General features: G+C 42.9%; 1 protein-coding gene across 1 annotated transcript in view; it reads left to right on the top strand.

Annotated features, from left to right (window-relative positions):
- Window positions 1-19,278, top strand: part of IMPG2 (interphotoreceptor matrix proteoglycan 2) — a 99,463-nt gene that overhangs the window by 47,646 nt on the left and 32,539 nt on the right. Inside the window, exons 7-9 of the mRNA XM_059688007.1 lie at window positions 2,518-2,679; window positions 8,994-9,052; window positions 11,031-11,051. Coding sequence (XP_059543990.1) covers window positions 2,518-2,679; window positions 8,994-9,052; window positions 11,031-11,051 — 242 coding nt within the window. The remainder of the gene's footprint in view (window positions 1-2,517; window positions 2,680-8,993; window positions 9,053-11,030; window positions 11,052-19,278) is intronic.

The following is a 19,278-nucleotide window of genomic DNA, read 5'->3' as shown; positions in this document are numbered from 1 at the left end:
TTTTAAACATGTGCAGATCTTCCACTTTGTGATAAAAGGTAAAACTAAAGCTGAGGCCTCAAGGGATCAGCAGATACACCATGTACACAAACAACACTCAATCACCTCCCTGGATTCCTCTAATCTTTATTGACCTATTGGGGATTTCTTTCTTGCAAATGAGCTATGCTTTCAAAACATTAAATATACTTATTCAGCATTTTAGGCAGTATGTAGCAGTAAGGTTACTAAGCATATTTCTTTTAAAATAATACTGGAAATGGAAGTTTCTGCCAAAATCTAGTGAGGTAAAATTTAAGATGGAAAAATGCAAAGTCTTGTACAAAATTCTATTTAAGACTAAGAGTTTGTGTTGGTGTTACTCTCCATATGAATCAGCAGTATGATGCAGTTACGGGGGGAGAATCACCTAGTAAAAGCTAGTGTGATTTTGGGTTGTATAATACAGATATAGAATCTATCACAAGGGAAGTGGTTATTGGACCTCATTGGTGTGTGCCACACTGTGAGGAAGACACTACAAGCCTGAGATGTGTCTGCAGGAGAGGAACCAGGGAGAAGTCAGGAAAGACATGATGGCTGCCTGTATTTATTTGAAGGGCTCTCTGGTGACCACAGTGTTTATAGGTGTCCCAGGTTATAGAACTGGAATCAATGGTTAACACTTACAGGAAAGTAAATTTGGGTTTAATGTTGAAAACATTATAACCATGAGAGCTTCTTTTGGAAATGCAATGGTCTGCCTTTGAAGGTCATGACTCTTTCTCATCAGAGCCATTTAAATTGAGGATGAGCAGCCTGTTGTCAGGGATAGTGTGGAGAGAATTCAAGCATCAGAAGCCATGGTGGGATCTTCTAAAGTTTTGAAAGTTGCTGATTATGTGATCCATCAGAGATGAAATGGCACAGTGATGAAGCCCTTGTGTTCTCTTCCTGACTCTGCCATTGGCTGTGAGCCCGCAGGCTAGCCATTCTTCCATTCCAATCCCTGGTTTTCTTGTGTATCAAATGGAGGGACTTGGATTAGATGAGCTTAAGCAATTATTACTGTATGTTCTAGTAGTGATTTCTAGTCCCCTCATTCCTTCTGCATTTATTAATTGGAATTCTTTTGTAAGAAACTATTGTCACTTCTCTCAGATTTATTTATTAAATCACATTAGCATGGACTCATGAATTTTTAAAAAATATATATTTATTTCAGAGATGAAAAGAGAGGTAGAAACATCAATGATGAGAGAGAATCATTCATTGGCTACCTCCTGCATGCCCCCCCCCCCCACTGGGGATTGAGCCTGCAACCTAGGCATGTGCCCTTGACTGGAATCGAACCCAGGGCCCTTCAGTCCGGGGGTCCAACACTCTATCCACTGAGCCAAACAGGCTAGGGCTGGACTCATGAATGTTCATTTTATTATTTGGATTATAATTCAGTACTCATTTTGTCACTCTAATTATTCCAGCCTTGGCCACTGGAAAACCTGGGTTCTAATGATACATAGTACAAAAAGTTTGGTGATATGGTTTCAGATTCCATATAGCAATTAACAATTAAGAAACTACCACCTCTTCCCTGCTGGTGTGGTTCTGTGGTTGATCGTCAACCTATGAACCAGGAGGTCACGGTTTGATTCCTGGTAAGGGCACATGCCCGGGTTGTGGGCTCGATCCCCAGAAGGGACGTGCAGGTGTCAGCCAATCAATGATTCTCTCTCATCATTGATGTTTCTATATCTCTCTCTTTCTCTCCCTTCCTCTCTCTGAAAAATAAAAACATATTAAAAAAAAAAGAAAGGAAACTACCACCTCTTGACCTTGGTGTAGTATTTAGAAAGAAACCCACAATTACCTGAAAAGGCTGTTAATATATTCCTTCCTTCTGCATACTTATCTGTATGGCTAGATTTTCTTCACATACTTAAACTAAAACAAAATATTGGAACTGATTAACCCTTGAGGCTGACTCGACAGACCAGGCGCTAGGAGCAGGTCCAACGTCGAGCAATAAGAACATTAAAAAGTTCAACATTCAATCCCGTCAATTAATTTGGACCAGACTGTTTGAATTCCAAAAATAACATTGGACCGCAAAGGGTTAATGCAGAAACAGATTTGAGAATCCAGCTGTCATCGTTAAGCCAGACATTAAAGAATTTGTAAAAATATAAACAATGTTCAGAAACAAGCTTCTAAGCTATTTCTAGATGATAATTTTAGCACAGTAAACTCTGTTTTCACTCACAAATGGTCAAATTTGGTGGTTATCTTTGAAATATGTTCTATCTTTCCCTGAACTAATCATTGTGTGTTCAAAGGAATGTACAAATGCACAGCAATTTTAATATTAACCTATGTCTGAAAGTTTACCCAATTAGTTCCAAATTCAAACACTATATAGAAGAGCATCATTAGAAATTGCCTTTGGCATAGTATCTGGCATATAGTAGACAATCAATACATTTTTGTTGATTGAATGAGTAAACATTGACATTTATTGTTCTTTTCCTAAACATTCAGATTAGCAATGAAATTGAGACTGTGATAGAAGAATCCACAAAACCAGCAGCTGAGCAGATTGCAGAATTCAGTATCCACCTTTTGGGGGAGCAATACAGGGAAGAACTACGGGATCCCGCTAGCTTCCACCACCAGAGCCTTGTAGAAGAGTTTATCGCAGAGGTGAGTGATTTTTGTTTGTTTTTATTCATTTTTTAAATAAGCAAGACAGTTTTCTGGGGTAAATGTCCCATATTCACCACAATGCTTAGAGGTAGCTTTTGGATTCAAGCTCTCCATCTGCTTTGTTCGGGGGTGATGACTTAGCAATGTCTTCAGAAAGCTCTGTGGAAAGTTCACTGAAAGACAGATGGGTTATTTCATTGAAACAAAATCTTCACACATTTGCCATCTAACAAATAAATGCTATTTCCAACAGTTGCTGCAAAGCCAAGGCAGAATGTGTCCTGTGAAAAATGAGCCTCTTTGAGGAGCTACATACAATGTGTTGTTTTTCTTTGCGAAACATATTTAATTTCTTTAATTTTCATACTCAGTTCTACTTTCTTAAGTTAAAAAATTTTGAACAGTTCACACTGTTCAAACTGGGAAGACATGGTACCAAGTTCAAGGACCAAACGGCATCCAGTGCTCAGTCAATGTCCCTTCTACCTCTGTTCCTGGGGAGCAGGTATTTTTAATAAAGGGTTTCTTTAAAAAATCAGGCAGTAGATCACCTCATGATTTTCCTTCCTGGAAGAATTCTATATGGAACTTGAACTCAAGGTTCTTTCAGTCGAAAATGACCCACCTTGTCCCCTGCATGCCTTTGCTCTCGTGTAGTAAGTGCCCATCCTCCTCTCTCTCCAATGACGGGGCACACCATTCCTTCCTGTTTATTTCTTTTCCATTCCCTCTCGATGGGTTTCTTCTTGGCCACATTTTTCAATTCCATCACCTCGGACTAATTTCCTTCCCTAGACACTGTGTCTAGATGAGAAATAAAAATATGCGCCTCTCAGCCAAACAGCATCATTGCAGCCATTAGACATGGGGAGTGTAGGCCAGACAGTTAATTTTCCTAGCTGTGTGGCCAAGTTGGGAGGCTGTACGGCATGTGGAAGAAATGTCAGCCAGGCCAGCGGCCACCTTGTGTCGGATCGTGTCTTGGATCGGCTGTCTGGGTCTCTCTGCCCGTGGGTAAAAGAACCTTTAATAAGCCTCCGTGTTTGGGTAAACAAATATTCTGAATGGCTGCATATTTAGGACAGGCTAATAAACACTCTGAAAACCATCTCCTGCAGGGACTTTATGAGGCAGGGAGCTGTTGGCTTGAGGTGGTTTGAAGGTAACGGAGGGCCGGGGCCTGCTGGGCAACAGTTCCTTCTCTGGCCTGTCTCTACATTCCTGTCCCTGTACTTGGAACAAAACATCTACCGCTGGGCCATCTTAGTGGGGTCTGGGGTGAGGCTCTGAAAGGTCTTGTCACCATGTTTACTGCAAACTGAAGAAGGCCCCCCAACTCTCTCCCTGCAGCACAGCCACAGGAATTGTTCCTTCACGATTGTTTCTTAGCCAATATTGGAAGACACACGGGGAAAAAGCCTGCTTGGGGGATTGAGGGAAAAAAATATATTTTTTTTTTCATGAGAAGAGTAAGAGGAAGATAAACTTGAGACAGTGCCAAATATGACATTAGAGGGAAAGGTCAGGCTTGAAGATCGCTACAGTATCAACCCAGGGTCCTTTCACACTGCTTTGAGTTCCGTAGGCTGCAGGATGCCTGACTGCTCACAGAAACCATGTGGGTAACAGCCTCCATCTATAGACGAGGCCCAGGAGGACTAGGAACTGGCTCCTGGTCATTTCAGCCCCTGGAGTCGAAGGGGAAATCAGGTCTCCTCTTTCCTTTCAAAGTGTTCCTCCCTTTATGTCACACAGAGTCCCCTTATTTTAATTCAGGGAAGAACTTGTGGTGAGCTGCCCAGTTTCCCCAGTCCTGGTCCTGGTTCTAAATCTAAACCGTATTTATTATGAGTCAGGGGAAAGAGGAAGAGGCATGCAATTCAATGGGAAGAATATAGGATTTGGTGTTGGAGAGATTTGGGGCTGAATAAGTTTGGATTCAGTCACTCACCAAATGCATGACCCTGGCTAAGTGAGCTGACATCTCAGAGTCTCAGTTTTTTCATCTATAAAATTGGGAAAACATGCACCTCTTGGGATTGTTGCAAGATCAGAAGTAATATTGCAAAATCAGGCATATAGCAGTCACTCAATACATTGTATCTATTATTAATCTTGATGTTAGTCAAGTAAAATGACTTCTTACACCTGAACGCCTGTACAGTAATTAACTGGATATGATGAATTGCCGGGGCCCAGCCCCAGCAGGTCCAGGGGTCCCCAAAGGTGTGGACGGAGTCGGCGAAGAAGGAATGACACGGAGACAGCGTTCAGTTGATCAGCAGCCTAGCCAGGATCTCCAGCCAAGTTCTGGTCTGGATCTCCAGAGAGGTTCTGCTTTGTATCTCCAGAGAGGTTCTGTAGCCATGTTCCCTCGTTAGGTTCTCCAGCCAGGTTCTGTCTGAGATCTCCAGCCAGGTTCGGTCACCAGGTTCTAGTCAGGTTCTCTTGCCATATTTTCTGTAGTCAGGTTCAGTCCAGGATCTTTTGCCATGTTCTCTCGCTAGGTTCTGTCTCTAGGTTCTGAGGCCAGTTTCTGTCCAGGATCTTTTGCCATGTTCTCTCCAGCGAAGTTCTTCTGTCTCTAGAGAACGTTCTGTGTAGGTTCTGTGCCTAGGTTCTGTGTTCTAAGTTCTGTGTTCTGAGTTCTGTGTTCTAAGTTCTGTCTCTTTCTATCTTGTTACATCTGTATTTATACCAGTTGATTCAATCCTATCAATCTCTATTACAAAGGTTAGGGCATTTCTTATCTCCATTCCAGGGAGTAAAGATTATGTAGCTTAAGCATGATTGTTCGTAGTTAAAGTGATTAATTACCCGCCTGGCACTTAGTTGAGGGGTTTTATTCCCTCCATAACTTCAGGGGAAAATCCCTACCTGGGGAAACAACCTTTCTCAGAGACCTTGGTTAAGACACATAGTGCCAAGAAGGTGAGCAAACATATTAAGAACCGTATGCCATATATGCCAGGTCCCTTGAAACAGCAAGGATGGACCGGCTCCCGGCAAATTCCCCCTTTTTTATTTTTCAAAAGCAAGCATTAAAAAGAAAAACCTCAAATGCTCTCTTATATCCATTTTAAGAGTAGGATTGGCGCTTTCTGCTATTACCTGAGTCCTGATCTATCATCCCAGGGAGAGCTTGCCAATCCTGCACTTTCCCAGGGTAGAAAGGCTGCAGTGGGGTTAAGGATAAGGCTCCTTGGGCCTACCTTCTCCCATGCCATTACATTTACCTTTCCTTCCTCAGAAAAGCATGGACATACTTCTTGTATAAAACGTTCTGTCTGACTGGGCGTAACCTTAATTCCTCTGCTAGCAAGCATATATGTTAAAAGATCAATACAGAGTCTTTTTTCTTTAGACTCAGTATGGCACATCTTCTTAATCTAAAGATCAATACAGAGTCTTTTTTCTTTAGACTCAGTATGGCACATCTTCTTAATCTAAAGTTCAATACAGAGTCTTTTTTCTTTAGACTCAGTATGGCACATCTTCTTAATCTAAAGATCAATACAGAGTCTTCTTTCTTTGGACTCAGTATGGCACATCTTCTCAATCTAAGCTCTGTACTATCCACCTTCTTACCCTACTTATCCTCTATAGGGGGGTCTGTAGCACCCTGGTGGAGTCCTATTCGTCCTGAGTGTGGGGGTTCTCAATGGGGGGGGCTTACCTAGGGGAATCCTGTTCCAGGGGTTCCCAAAGGTGTGGACAGAGTTGGTGAAGACTATCCACCTTTTTCCTATGGTGGAGTCCGATCTGTCCCGAGTGCGCGGCGCTTACCTAGGGGTCCCTGTTCGGGCACCATATGCCGGGGTTCGACCCCAGCAGGTCCAGGGGTCCCCAAAGGTGTAGACGGAGTCGGCGAAGAAGGAATGACACGGAGACAGCGTTCAGTTGATCAGCAGCCTAGCCAGGATCTCCAGCCAGGATCTCCAGCCAAGTTCTGGTCTGGATCTCCAGAGAGGTTCTGCTTTGTATCTCCAGAGAGGTTCTGTAGCCATGTTCCCTCGTTAGGTTCTCCAGCCAGGTTCTGTCTGAGATCTCCAGCCAGGTTCGGTCACCAGGTTCTAGTCAGGTTCTCTTGCCATATTTTCTGTAGTCAGGTTCAGTCCAGGATCTTTTGCCATGTTCTCTCGCTAGGTTCTGTCTCTAGGTTCTGAGGCCAGTTTCTGTCCAGGATCTTTTGCCATGTTCTCTCCAGCGAAGTTCTTCTGTCTCTAGAGAACGTTCTGTGTAGGTTCTGTGCCTAGGTTCTGTGTTCTAAGTTCTGTGTTCTGAGTTCTGTGTTCTAAGTTCTGTCTCTTTCTATCTTGTTACATCTGTATTTATACCAGTTGATTCAATCCTATCAATCTCTATTACAAAGGTTAGGGCATTTCTTATCTCCATTCCAGGGAGTAAAGATTATGTAGCTTAAGCATGATTGTTCGTAGTTAAAGTGATTAATTACCCGCCTGGCACTTAGTTGAGGGGTTTTATTCCCTCCATAACTTCAGGGGAAAATCCCTACCTGGGGAAACAACCTTTCTCAGAGACCTTGGTTAAGACACATAGTGCCAAGAAGGTGAGCAAACATATTAAGAACCGTATGCCATATATGCCAGGTCCCTTGAAATAGCAAGGATGGACTGGCTCCCGGCAATGAATTAAAATATCGGTATGTATTTATACTCAAGAGATGGCAAAGCCCCCCAAAAGATGGGTTTAGTAATAATAAAAATATGCAATTACTGTAAATAGCATTTTGCAGTTAATAGAGTACTTTCAGCTACATTCCTTTTAATCTTACAGAAACTGATGTGGTCGGTGAGCAGGGCAGTATTAATTCTATAAAAGAGACATGCATGACCACTTTGCCAGCTAAAGCAGCTGGGACTTATCCCTCAGTCTAAGATTCCTCGTCTTGGGATCCCATCTACACCCCATCCTCTAAGAATTATAGCACCACTCTCTTTCTTCTCAGAGAATAAAACAAGGCAAACTATTATTATCATGTATTTGGATTCTGTATCCTTAAGGCATGAAGATCTTCAGTGAACCAAGATTTATTTGTTTGTTTTTTTTGTTAATTTCTTTCAATTACAGTTGGCATTCAATATTATATTAATTTCAGCTGCCCAGCATAATGGTTAGACATTTGTATAACTTACAAAGTGATTATTTGATGAGTCTAGTAACCATATGTAGTTATGGCAGTATTATTGACTATATTCCCTATGCTGTATATCCCTGTGATTATTCTGTAACTACCAAGTTGGACTTTAAATCCCTTCACCTTTTTCACCTAGCCACCCAACCCCCCTCCCATCTGGCAACCATCAATTTGTTCTCTGTACCTATGAGTTTGTTTTATTTTGAACCAAAACTTTAAACAAATTTCACTCTACTGATTATACAAGGACTTGGTTTTGAAATCAGAGATCCACCAACAGAGTTCCAAGTCCGCTGACAACTTCCTTCCCTACTTCTGGTGTGAGCTCCATCCTGACTTACCTGGTCAGATTGCATCTTCTGAAATGTGGTGGGTTAAATGTTACATCTTGTTAAACACTTGGTATTTGTGTATAACTTGATTATTTTTAGCTATTTAGTCCAGTCTAGAATTCTCTTTTCCCTGCTCCAGTCACTAAGCAGATACTGTTTTACATGGTGGGACATTACAGACGCAGAAATAAAACTGGTACCCACTGATGTGATGCTCATAAATTGATCTTTGGTCCAGTTAACTTACTGGCCACTGCTTCATCATCTCTGCGACAACCAGTGAACAATGCCTCCTTCTGGGGGGTAAGCCCAGACCTATAGGTTTCTTCCTAATGTCGACTGTGTCCACAGTTCCCTTGTGTTGTAGGAACAAGAAACTGACACCACCAGACACTTTTCGGAAATGAACGCCTGTCACTCTGTGTGCTGTAGCCAGACTCCCTATCCAAACACTACATTTAAAAATGCTGTTACAGCTCCTTGGGCAACTAATGTTCTTTTTCACGTTTCATCACATAGGGGAAAGAACAGTAATTGCCAATGAGAAGTATGCCCTTTACAATTTGAAGAAAAATTAATATTATAGCACATTAGAACCTTAAAAGACAAAATGAAAAAGAAAAACCTATCAGTGTTGTGGTAAATACTATTTTCTAACATTGTAACTATTATTTTCTTAGTAATTTTCTGATCCATGTGTTTCTGTATATGCATTCAAGCTTCTAATAGTAGAGGGTACACTTTATATTCTACTCCTAAAGGCATTATTTTCTGCATCCTTTCCCACATTTCTACCTATTTATAAATTTTATTTTTAACAGATTGAAAATGCATTTACTGGGTTGCCGGGCTATAAGGACATCCGTGTACTTGAATTCAGGTAAATAGACTTACTCTAAAAATGCACTCTTTATTTTAAGTGGACTATCCTGTTGGGTATGTTATATACACAACAATAATTTAAAATGACTCAAATGCTGTCATTCAGTGCTATTTCTAGCAAATGTATATTCCTATTGTTAGTATTTCAGGTGAGGAAACTGAGTTACAAAAAGGCAAAATAATGTACTCAAGGGACATACTGGATCTGTAGTGGGGCCAGGGTAAGAATTGGGAAGTCATGTCCCCCGCTTGCTGCCGGCATGTGGCACTGCTTTTATTGGGCACCGAGGGGAGCCTGACGTCAGATTAGATGTGACCTCCAGGTCCGACTAAAGCTTGTCCAGGTCTCACTGAGGTGAGTGGTGTCTTGGTGTAAGGCCACTCTGCGCTCACCTTCTTTTCAAACATGACAGTTGTGAGTCAGAGACCTCTTTGGAGGCATTTCTTCCCTGCTCAGACCCACTGCATGACACTGGTGACGTTTATTGAGTGAGTACTTTGTATTAGGCACCTCATCTCCTGATCCTACTTCATCTCCACCCCCCTCAGAATGCATATTATTATCAATACTCATTTCACAGAGCAGCAAACAGGTTTAAAGGGATGAAGTTTTAGCCCAGAGTCAGAGAACCTGTGAATTAGCTTGTAGATTTGAAGCAAAGTGTCTGTCTGAACCTCCATTCCAGATCCAGCACTTTGAAGGTTGGAGCCTCTGGGGGATTGCTGTGGGTGCAGTGGACTCTGAGCAGGGGCACTGGGTCACCTTGCAGCATCATTAGCAGGGTCAACATCTTAACTGTGGCATAGTCTTGTCACAGCTTCTGGGTTTACCAGAAATTACAGCAGTCACTCACATAGCATTTACAGTGTACCAGGCTGTCTATCTATATTAATTCATTTAACCCCAACAGCCATGCTATGAGATAGTTATTACCCCCGTTGTTTCCGATATGTAAAACAGAGCCCAGGAAATTTACATAGTTTGCCTGAGGACACTCAGCTATTATTGGTGCAGGGCAGAGGGCAAGCATGGTAAATTGACCTTCCATCTATCCTCACACCACAACCAGTCTTTCCACTAGAACCTTAGTGCTTTTTCACAGAACACCACCACCAGATGTGCCTAAAGCTCCCCTGACAACATGAGGCCTTGGGGATCCCCTCACTTGGCAGCACAGGGAAGGCAACGTAGCCTTCGGAGTCAATGTTCCTGAGTGCAAGCCCTGCCTTTGGCACTTCTGGCTGGATGGTTTTGGGTAAATTACCAAGTCTTAACTTCTCATTTACATAAAAAGACAATTTACCTATTAATCCTGCTTTATTAAATAATACTTTTGAAATACTTTAAATGATTTAGGTTTTTTTGTCCCTCAGCTTCTTGACCTGTAAAATGGGGGTACTAATGATCCTTAATAAATCTTAATGAGGATTAATTGAAATAACTTTTGCAAAATGCTTAGCGTAGTTCCCGGCACATGGAAAATTCTTAATAGAACTTAATAGTGTCTGTTACATAAAGTCAATAAATATTAAAGGCACTATCCTATAAGTCAGTCAGTCCTGACCTTTCCCAGCCTCTTAGCACCTTACTGTATGTTGCCTGATTTGGTTTTCATTGCTTTCAATACTACACAGCACATCGCATCTCCCCAACAGTGTTCCTAGTTTTGTTAATGCCAACTACTGGAGTCCCCTGTTGACCGACTGAAAAAGTTTATTTATAAAGAGATAACCTTATATGAACTCTTTTAAAAGTATTTAATAAAGTTTAAAGATAGTAAAGACTTTTAAAATGGAACACTTTCTCCGCCTTTGCTCGCTTCCTTCAATCCACAGGAATTTGTCAGCTTCTGATACTATGCAAGCATTTTCACTTAAAGAAACATTTCAGAGGAAATATATTAAGAACTTGTACTTTGATGAATGATGTGACAAATACAATTTTAAAATTGTGCTTAACACTTTTTTTTTTCCAGGTCCCCTGAGGAAAATGGCAGGTAAGGTACTTTTTAGTACTTTCTGTACTTTCAAATGAATGAGGAGTTAGTTTAGAAAATGTGGTAGACCTAGGTTTAAGGGAGCATAGCTCAATTCTCTTATGACTTCCAGTATCAGTGTCCATCTCTGTACAGATCAGGGGTTGACAAAAGTTTTCTGTTAAGGCTTAGATAGTAAATATTTAAAACTTTTTAGGCCATATGGTCTCCATTGGCAGCTACTCATCTCTGCTACTATCAGATGAAAGTAGATATTGGCGAGATATTGAAAACAAATAAGTGTGGCTGTGTTTTAATATATCTTAATTTATGGACACTGAAATATAAATTTCATATAATTTTCACATGTCACAAAATATTGGTCTTTTGATTTTTTTCAACCATTTAAAAACATACGATCCGTTAATTCAGTGACAGTAGGCTGGATGTAGCTTGCAGGCAGTAGTTTACAGACCGCTGTTATAGACTGAATACTGACAAGTACTTTTAAATAGAGGGAACGCCCCTGGCTGGTTTGTTAGAGTGTTGGCCCTTGGACTGAAGGGTCTTGGGTTTGATTCCTGGTTGCATGTTCCCCAGCCCCAGTAGGGGTGCAAATGGGAGCAACCAATTGATGTCTCTCTCTCTCTGCGTCTCTCTCTCCTCCCTCCCTTCCACTCCCCTAGAAATCAATAGAGAAAATATCCTCAGGTGAGGATTAAAAACAAAAAGAGGGTGGGGCAAAAGTAGGTTTATAGTTGTATGGGAAACAGAGTTTATTCTTGTATTATTATTATTCATTAATTATGGCATTATTTTCATATGGACAACTGTAAACCTATTCCTGCCGCACTCAGTATGGAGATACTTAATTTAAAATAGGAATAAAAACTTGCATTAATTTAATACTTTCAAGTATTCTATGCATCCAATAATATAATCGAGTGTCACTTTAAAGTGGTAAATGAAGGGAAGAAAGCAGATCTCTATAAGAGTTCATTTGCAAAAACAGCTGCTCTCTAGAATTTCTTAGAGGACGCATGTGTAATAATAAAAAAAGCATAGTCAATACCCCTTGTGAAGGTTGCTTGTCATTTTTTGCCTTTGGGTTCCATATTTATTGAACGTTCACTTTCTCTTGGAAGATTGACAAGTATAGTCTAGAATTTATGAAGTATATTCATAGGCTAAATGTGGGCATGTTTAGAGATACAGTAATACTCCTTCATTGTAATTAATACCTTATATTTGGAGAGGGCATTTTAACTTCCTAATTTTCATTTATATCACTTTAGAAAGTATTAATACGTGCCTACAAATTAGGTAAACCCTGTGTCTACAAAAATTAGTGACTGTTGGTCTCCACTCTCTAGGAACACAGTCTAATGAAAAGCACTTTTAGAGATATGTCAAAGTACTGGTTCTTTCCTTTTTTTTCATCTAACTCTCTTGTATCCCTGTGAGATAGTGAAAATGAGAATTAATATTCATTCTATTTTGGTGCTGAGGAAATTTTGCCTCAGGGAGGCAAATTGATTTGCCATATGTTACATGACTGTCTATCTGATATTTTGACTAAGGGAATCAGAATGTGGGTTTCTGTACTGAGTATGTGTAAACTGCTGTGTGTGTGTTTGTTATAGGCACATTTGTTGATTATTTGTACTCAACTGAAAAGCCTGATTATGGGTGATTAGAATTTAAAACAACCCAAACTCTGACGTTACCCTATGACCAAAAGAATGGTTGCTGAGTGCTAAGTTCTCTCTAGGGATACAGACAACAATTCAATATGAAGCCATTAGATTTTATGATAAAATTGTTAACTTAAGTGCAGTTTCCAAAATCGTCAAGTGTTAGGTAGTTAACGACATTTATTCGTAACTGTTCAGTATACTTTTATTCTGAGCTGTGTATGAGTAAAAGTGTGGTGCAGAAATAGTCTATTTATAGGATATATAATCCTATCTAATAAAACAGAAACATGGTAATTGGCGTACGACCGCTACCCTTTTCATTGGCTAATCAGCAAGATATGCAAATTAGTCAACAGCCAAGATGGCGGCTAATTTGCATATGTCAGCCCCAAGCCTCAGACTGAGGCTTTAGGCTGGGGCCTGGGCGGAGCCATCCAGCAATCATTGATGGCGGCAGCGGCTGGGAACCAGGCGGAGCCAGCCAGCTATGCTTGATGGCGGCAGCGGCAGGAAGCTGGGGGTGCTCCGGCTCAAGCCTAAAGCCTCCGTCAGAGGCTTTAGGCTTGGGCCAGTCCAGCCAGCCAGGGATCCTTGATGGCAGTTGCAGCAGGGAACCGGGGCGGAGCCAGCCAGCGATCCCTGGCGGCGGGGAGCTGGGGGTGCCCCAGTCCAGGCCTAAAGCCTTGGCCAGAGGCTTTAGGCTTGGGCCGGGGAGGAACCAGCCAGCGATTGGCGGCGGGGAGCTGGTGGTGCCTAGGTCCAGGTCTAAAGCCTCGGCCTGAGGCTTTAGGCTTGGGCTGGGGAGGAGCCAGCCAGCAATCGTTGATGGCAGCAAAGGTGGGGAGCATGGGGGGAGGGGCCCCGGCCCAGGCCTAACACCTCAGCCAGAGGCTTTAGGCTTGGACAGGGATGGAACCAGCAAGCGATCCTCATGGCGGCTTTGGCAGGGAACCGGGGCGGAGCCAGTCAGTGATCGGTGGCGGGGAGCTGGGGGTGCCCTGGTCCAGGTCTAAAGCCTCGGCCTGAGGCTTTAGGCCGGGGCCAGGGTGGAGCCAGCCAGCGATCAGCAGCAGGGATCTGGGGGGGTGGGGGGCGCCGGCCCAGGCCCAGGCCTAACACCTCAACCAGAGGCTTTAGGCTTGGGCCGGGGAGGAGCCAGCCAGGGATCATTGATGGCTGCAGCGGCGGGAAATCAGGGCGGAGCTAGCCAGCGATCCTTGATGGCGGTGGCAGCAGCTGTGGGGAGCTGGGGGTGCCCCGGCCCAGGCCTAAAACCTCAGCCTGAGGCTTTAGGTTTGGGCCGGGGAGGAGCCAGCCAGCGATCATTGAGCCAGCGATCATTGATGGCGGCCTAGGCCTAACACGTCAGCCTGAGGCTTTAAGCTTGGGCCAAGGAGGAGCCAGCCAGCAATCATTGATGGTGGCAGCGGCGGGGAGCTGGGGGTGACCCGGCCCAGGGCTAATAACTCGCCAGAGGCTTTAGGCCCCGGCAGGGGCCATACTGGCAATTGGTGTGAACTACAGAGGAAACACCTTTTCTGACTGCTGATTGGCTAAGCTCCCTGTGTGTCACTGGTAATATTCTTAGTAACTTGGGTAATGAGAGTCCAAATAGGTGATCTAGGGTTTTTTTTTACTACACTCCTGGAGAAAAAAAGGAAGGTCTGCTGCTGGAGGGTTAAGAAATGTCATATCCTGCCCTAGCTGGTTTGGCTCAGTGGGTAATACCTCGGCCTGCCCAACACAGATTCTGGGTTCAATTCTGACCAAGGGCATGTACCTAGGTTGCAGGTTCCTCCCTGGCCCGGGCCCAGGTCAGGGCTCATGCAGGAGGCAACCAATCAAAGTGTTCCTCTCACTTTGATGTTTCTCTCTGTCTTTCCCTTTCCCTTCCACATTCTCTAAAAATCAATGGAAACATATCCTCAGGTGAGGAGAAGGAAGGAAGAAGGAAGGAAGGAAGGAAGGAAGGAAGGAAGGAAGGAAGGAAAGAAGGAAGGATGGAAGGATGGATGGATGGATTTTTTCATGGTAAAGGGACTGGAGCCCATGTTGATGAAAACATCTTGGTGGCTGCCATGACTGGCAGTGGCTGCAACAGTGCGGTGATGGGGCTGCGGCCTTCCCCTGATCAGCCTGGTTGACTCCCACAAAGGGAGGCCAGACTGTGGCTTAGGCCCACTCCCCAAGGGGAGCAGGGAGCAGGTAGTAGGACATCCCCTAGGGCTCCCAGTATGTGATAGGGGGCAAGCTGGGCTGAGGGACCCCCCCCCCCCCCCGCCAGTGCACAAATTTTTGTGCACCGGGCCTCTAGTCTCTTTATAAACATGTATAAATGTTACATGTTATAAACATAACAAAATATTATAAACATAAACATTTACATGCACATGAAATTTCTATTTCCTTTGTACCCCTCTCAAGACGCACACATTATTTTAAGTTGGTAGGACTCATTTGAAGTGAATCAACAAAATATTTGCCTGGTATGCAGACTTCATAAGTGTGCATCTTCTTCCTAATAGAAGTTTTATAACAGAAAGGATATCTAAGTTTCTCTGAAAAGTCTTTATTTTGGTGACCTTAATGAGATGTGATTGCATTATTTTTTCTATTTAAAATCTGCACATGTCAAACAGCCAACAAGGGCATTTGAGGTGAGAGAATGAGAAAGGGAAAATTTCACCTCCACATGATTCAAATCTCTGGAAATAGCTGTCAGACAGAGAAACTTTCCTCTTGGAAGCAGCTGGTTCGGTCTAGGTTGGAAGATGAAGGAGGATGGTGGTTGGTTCCTTGGAGTTGTTAGCGCCGAGAGCCGGCAGAGCCTTCTTTAGTCAGATTCTGCTTTTGGCTCTCTCAGTCTGTCCCTCCTCATGAGGAATCTCTGTGCTCCCTTTGCCACGCCGGAACTGTCTGTTCTGGGTCATAGGAAAGTTCCTGGCTCTGAGAATAGATGGTTTCCTCCTATCTCAAGCCTTTCTTTGAGTTCTCTTTCCAGGATAAAAACATGGTAATAAATTGTAGCATCTCTCTGAGGATTTTATCTTCTTTAATGAATTTATCCTCACTAGATCTGGTAGATTATAATAGAAATGTTCTTTTTAGATGTTCAAGGGAAACATTTGGGAAACAAATTTTGCCAATAAAAAATTAGGCTAGTAATCTAACCTAGACTGCCTGATTTGCATAGATTTCTTGGTGCAGGAATATTTCTCTTGATCTTCTCCATATGATATTTATAAGTCATGCAAGGCATATCATAAGCTCCTAATAAAGGCTTGCTTCTCCTTCGCTGATTTTCTTATAGCCCAGAAACCAACTCAAGTGCTAACTGGTGCAGCCTTTACTATCTTCTCCATTTTCCCCTTGCCACTTTTTCCTGTCCTGGAGCCATGATAACATGTTAATATGTTGCGCAAAGACCCCAAAGAGAAGCTCATCTTTCTGGAGATGTGGGCGTGGTCCATTCCACTGAGCTTGGGAGAGTGTGCACATTCTCACAGCGCTGTGCTCTGGCTGTGAGCCATGCCCCCAGGTGATTACTCACAACACACTTGTATGAAGGTAATACATATGCTCTTTAGGGTAAAAAATTACTCCTATTTAGAGACTGAAAATCCTTTGGATTAAGTCAGGAGTACCACATACTGTCATTTATTTGCTTATATTAGTGAATACAATTGACCATTTGTTTTTTTCATTACTTTCAAATATATTTATTGAATTACTACGAGCCATGCATTTTGCTAGATGCTTGGGACACATATGGTGTAGTGAGTTCTGACCAGTAGGTGTCCCTCTTACTGTTTTATTCCACCTTGGAGCCATCCTTTGGTTATTTTAATATATTTTACTGAAGTTATTTCTTTACGAAAAACATCAGGAATTACCCTTGAATCAACGTATTCTGACATGGGGAAAATTAAGTGGTTGAGGGATGCTAGATGACAAGCAGATGTCTCACCACTTAGAGCATCAGGTGTCAAAGTGCTCAGTCACCATGTTAAAGTGCCCAAACCACCCCATTGGAGGCAGCAGCTTATTGGGAGGAAACCTCACTGAAGTTACTCAGAGTGAGAAGTTCAAAGAGGCCTGGCTGCTTGAGTGGCAGGGAAGGATGTCACCTTCGTGGCATCCCCTGCAGTCCAGGATGTGATCTGCAGCAAGCAGGTCTCGGACAGGTCCTGCACCGCCAGGGCTCCGAAGGAAGGAGAGGTCTCTTAAGACCAATTCATGCTTACCAAACCACAAAACACACTGCATTCTCTAGGATGCCAGCTGATGTATTTAAAATGAGAAATATATCTGCCAATTGACCAATTATTGCATTGGCTGGCTCATGCATTCTTTTTCTATAGGAAGATATATAGGCAGTTATAATCAAAAGTTTCCTTTGCAAACTTGAAATCTGGAAAAGGAAGTTGGTGATTTTAGTGGCCAGTATCATCAAGCCATGCCAGCCTATTGTAGCTGTCTGCAGCCTAGGGATCTGTCTTCTGAGGAAGCCACAATACACTGGTGAGAAGAATTCTCCTCAATAGTAACGCAAGTTAATTGACTAATTCCCTTTTTCCTTGACTTCATGAGACCATTGTCATTATGTTGATACTTTTTCTTTTCTTTTCTTTTTTTTTAAAGTTAGAAGGCACTTTTTTATTTTTATTTTTTTTAAATTAAATCTTTATTGTTCAGATTATTACATTTGTTCCTCTTTTGTTTCCCCCCCATAACTCCCCTCCTCCCAGCTCCCGCCCCACCCTCCGCCCTCACTCCCCACCCACTGTCCTCATCCATAGGTGCACGATTTTTTGTCCAGTCTCTTCCCGCATCTCCCACACCCCTTTCCCCCCCCAAGAATAGTAAGTCAATTCCCTTTCTATGTCCCTGATTCTATTATGATCACCAGATTATTTATTCACTTGATTCTTAGATTCACTTGTTGATAGATGCATGTTTGTTGTTCATAATTTGTATCTTTACCTTTTTCTTCTTCTTCCTCTTCTTAAAGGATACCTTTCAGCATTTCATATAATACTGGTTTGGTGGTGATGAACTCCTTTAGCTTTTCCTTATCTGTGAAGCTCTTTATCTGACCTTCAGTTCGAATGATAGCTTTGCTGGATAAAGTAATCTTGGTTGTAGGTTCTTCGTATTCATCACTTTGAATATTTCTTGCCATTCCCTTCTGGTCTGCAAAGTTTCTGTTGAGAAATCAGCTGACAGTCGTATGGGTATTCCCTTGTACGTAACTGAGTTTCTTTCTCTTGCTGCTTTTAAGATTCTCTCTTTGTCTTTTGCTCTTGGCATTTTAATGATGATGTGTCTTGGTGTGGTCCTCTTTGGATTCCTTTTGTTTGGGGTTCTCTGTTCTTCCTGGACCTGTAAGTCTATTTCTTTCATCAGGTGGGGGAAGTTTTCTGTCATTATTTCTTCAAATAGGTTTTCAATATCTTGGTCTCTCTCATCTTCTGGCACCCCTATAATTCTGATGTTGGTACGCTTGAAGCTGTCCCAGAGGCTCCTTACACTATCTTCGTATTTTCGGATTCTTTTTTCATTTTGCTTTTCTGGTTGGGTGTTTTTTGCTTCTTCGCATTTCAAATCTTTGCCTTGATTCTTGCGCTCCTCTGGTCTGCTGTTGGGAGTCTGTATAGTATTCATTATTTCAGTCCGTGTATGCTTAATTTCTAGTTGGTTCTTTATCATAACATCGAGGGTCTCATTAGTTTTCTTGAGGATCTCACTACATTTATCGGCGGCTTCTAGACAGTTCTTAAGAAACCTTAAAAGTGTGGTTCTGAACTCAATATCCTCCATTGACAGTTTTGTCCTGTTTCTTTGTCTCTGCATTTTTTATGCTTTCTTGGTACACCCCCTAGTGGTCTTTGTGCGCAGTCTTGTTGTAGTTAAGCCTTGATTGTTGACGGCAATACTGGGGGTGATTTGACCTCCAGGCTAACTGGCTATGAGAGTCAGCTGTGTCTGCAGTGGGAGAGCTTCTGTGCTGGATCTCTAGGGCGGTGCTAATCTAGCATTTGCCTGAGGCTATCCAGCAAATGGCTCTGTGCAGGGCTTGGGTGGGGCGTGTCCCAGGGGATCTACAGGGCAGGCCGGAGCGAGCAGTTATGGCTGCTCTCAGTTCCGTCCCTAGGGGCTCTGCCTCACAGAGTCCCAGCAAACCTCGGAGAGAAAGCTGCCTTTGAGTTCCGACCGAAGCCAGACAGTCCCGCTTCTCCCGTTTGAGTCTGGGTCCCTAGAGACTCGCCCAGATCTGGAGCTCAGAGTCTGAAACTCCCTCCCGATTGAAAACAACAACCGTGCCCTCCGCTGCCAGCCCGCTCGCACGCACTCCGCACCTGAGTATTTCACTTCAGCACTGCGCCTCCTCTGAGTCTGGGTATGATATTCTCTTTCCTCCTAGTTGTAGAATTTCCACTCAGCCAGCCTTCCTGTGGTTCTGGATGATGTCCGTTCCGTCTTTAGTTGTTTTTTGAATTGGTTGTTCGAGGCAGGAATCTCCGGTGTTAACCTATGCCGCCATCTTGGTT

This window comes from Myotis daubentonii, chromosome 3 (assembly GCF_963259705.1).
Source record: "Myotis daubentonii chromosome 3, mMyoDau2.1, whole genome shotgun sequence".
Taxonomy (NCBI): Eukaryota; Metazoa; Chordata; class Mammalia; order Chiroptera; family Vespertilionidae; genus Myotis; species Myotis daubentonii.
Note: the sequence above shows the minus strand (reverse complement) of the source record. Positions and strands in the feature narration are given on the sequence as shown.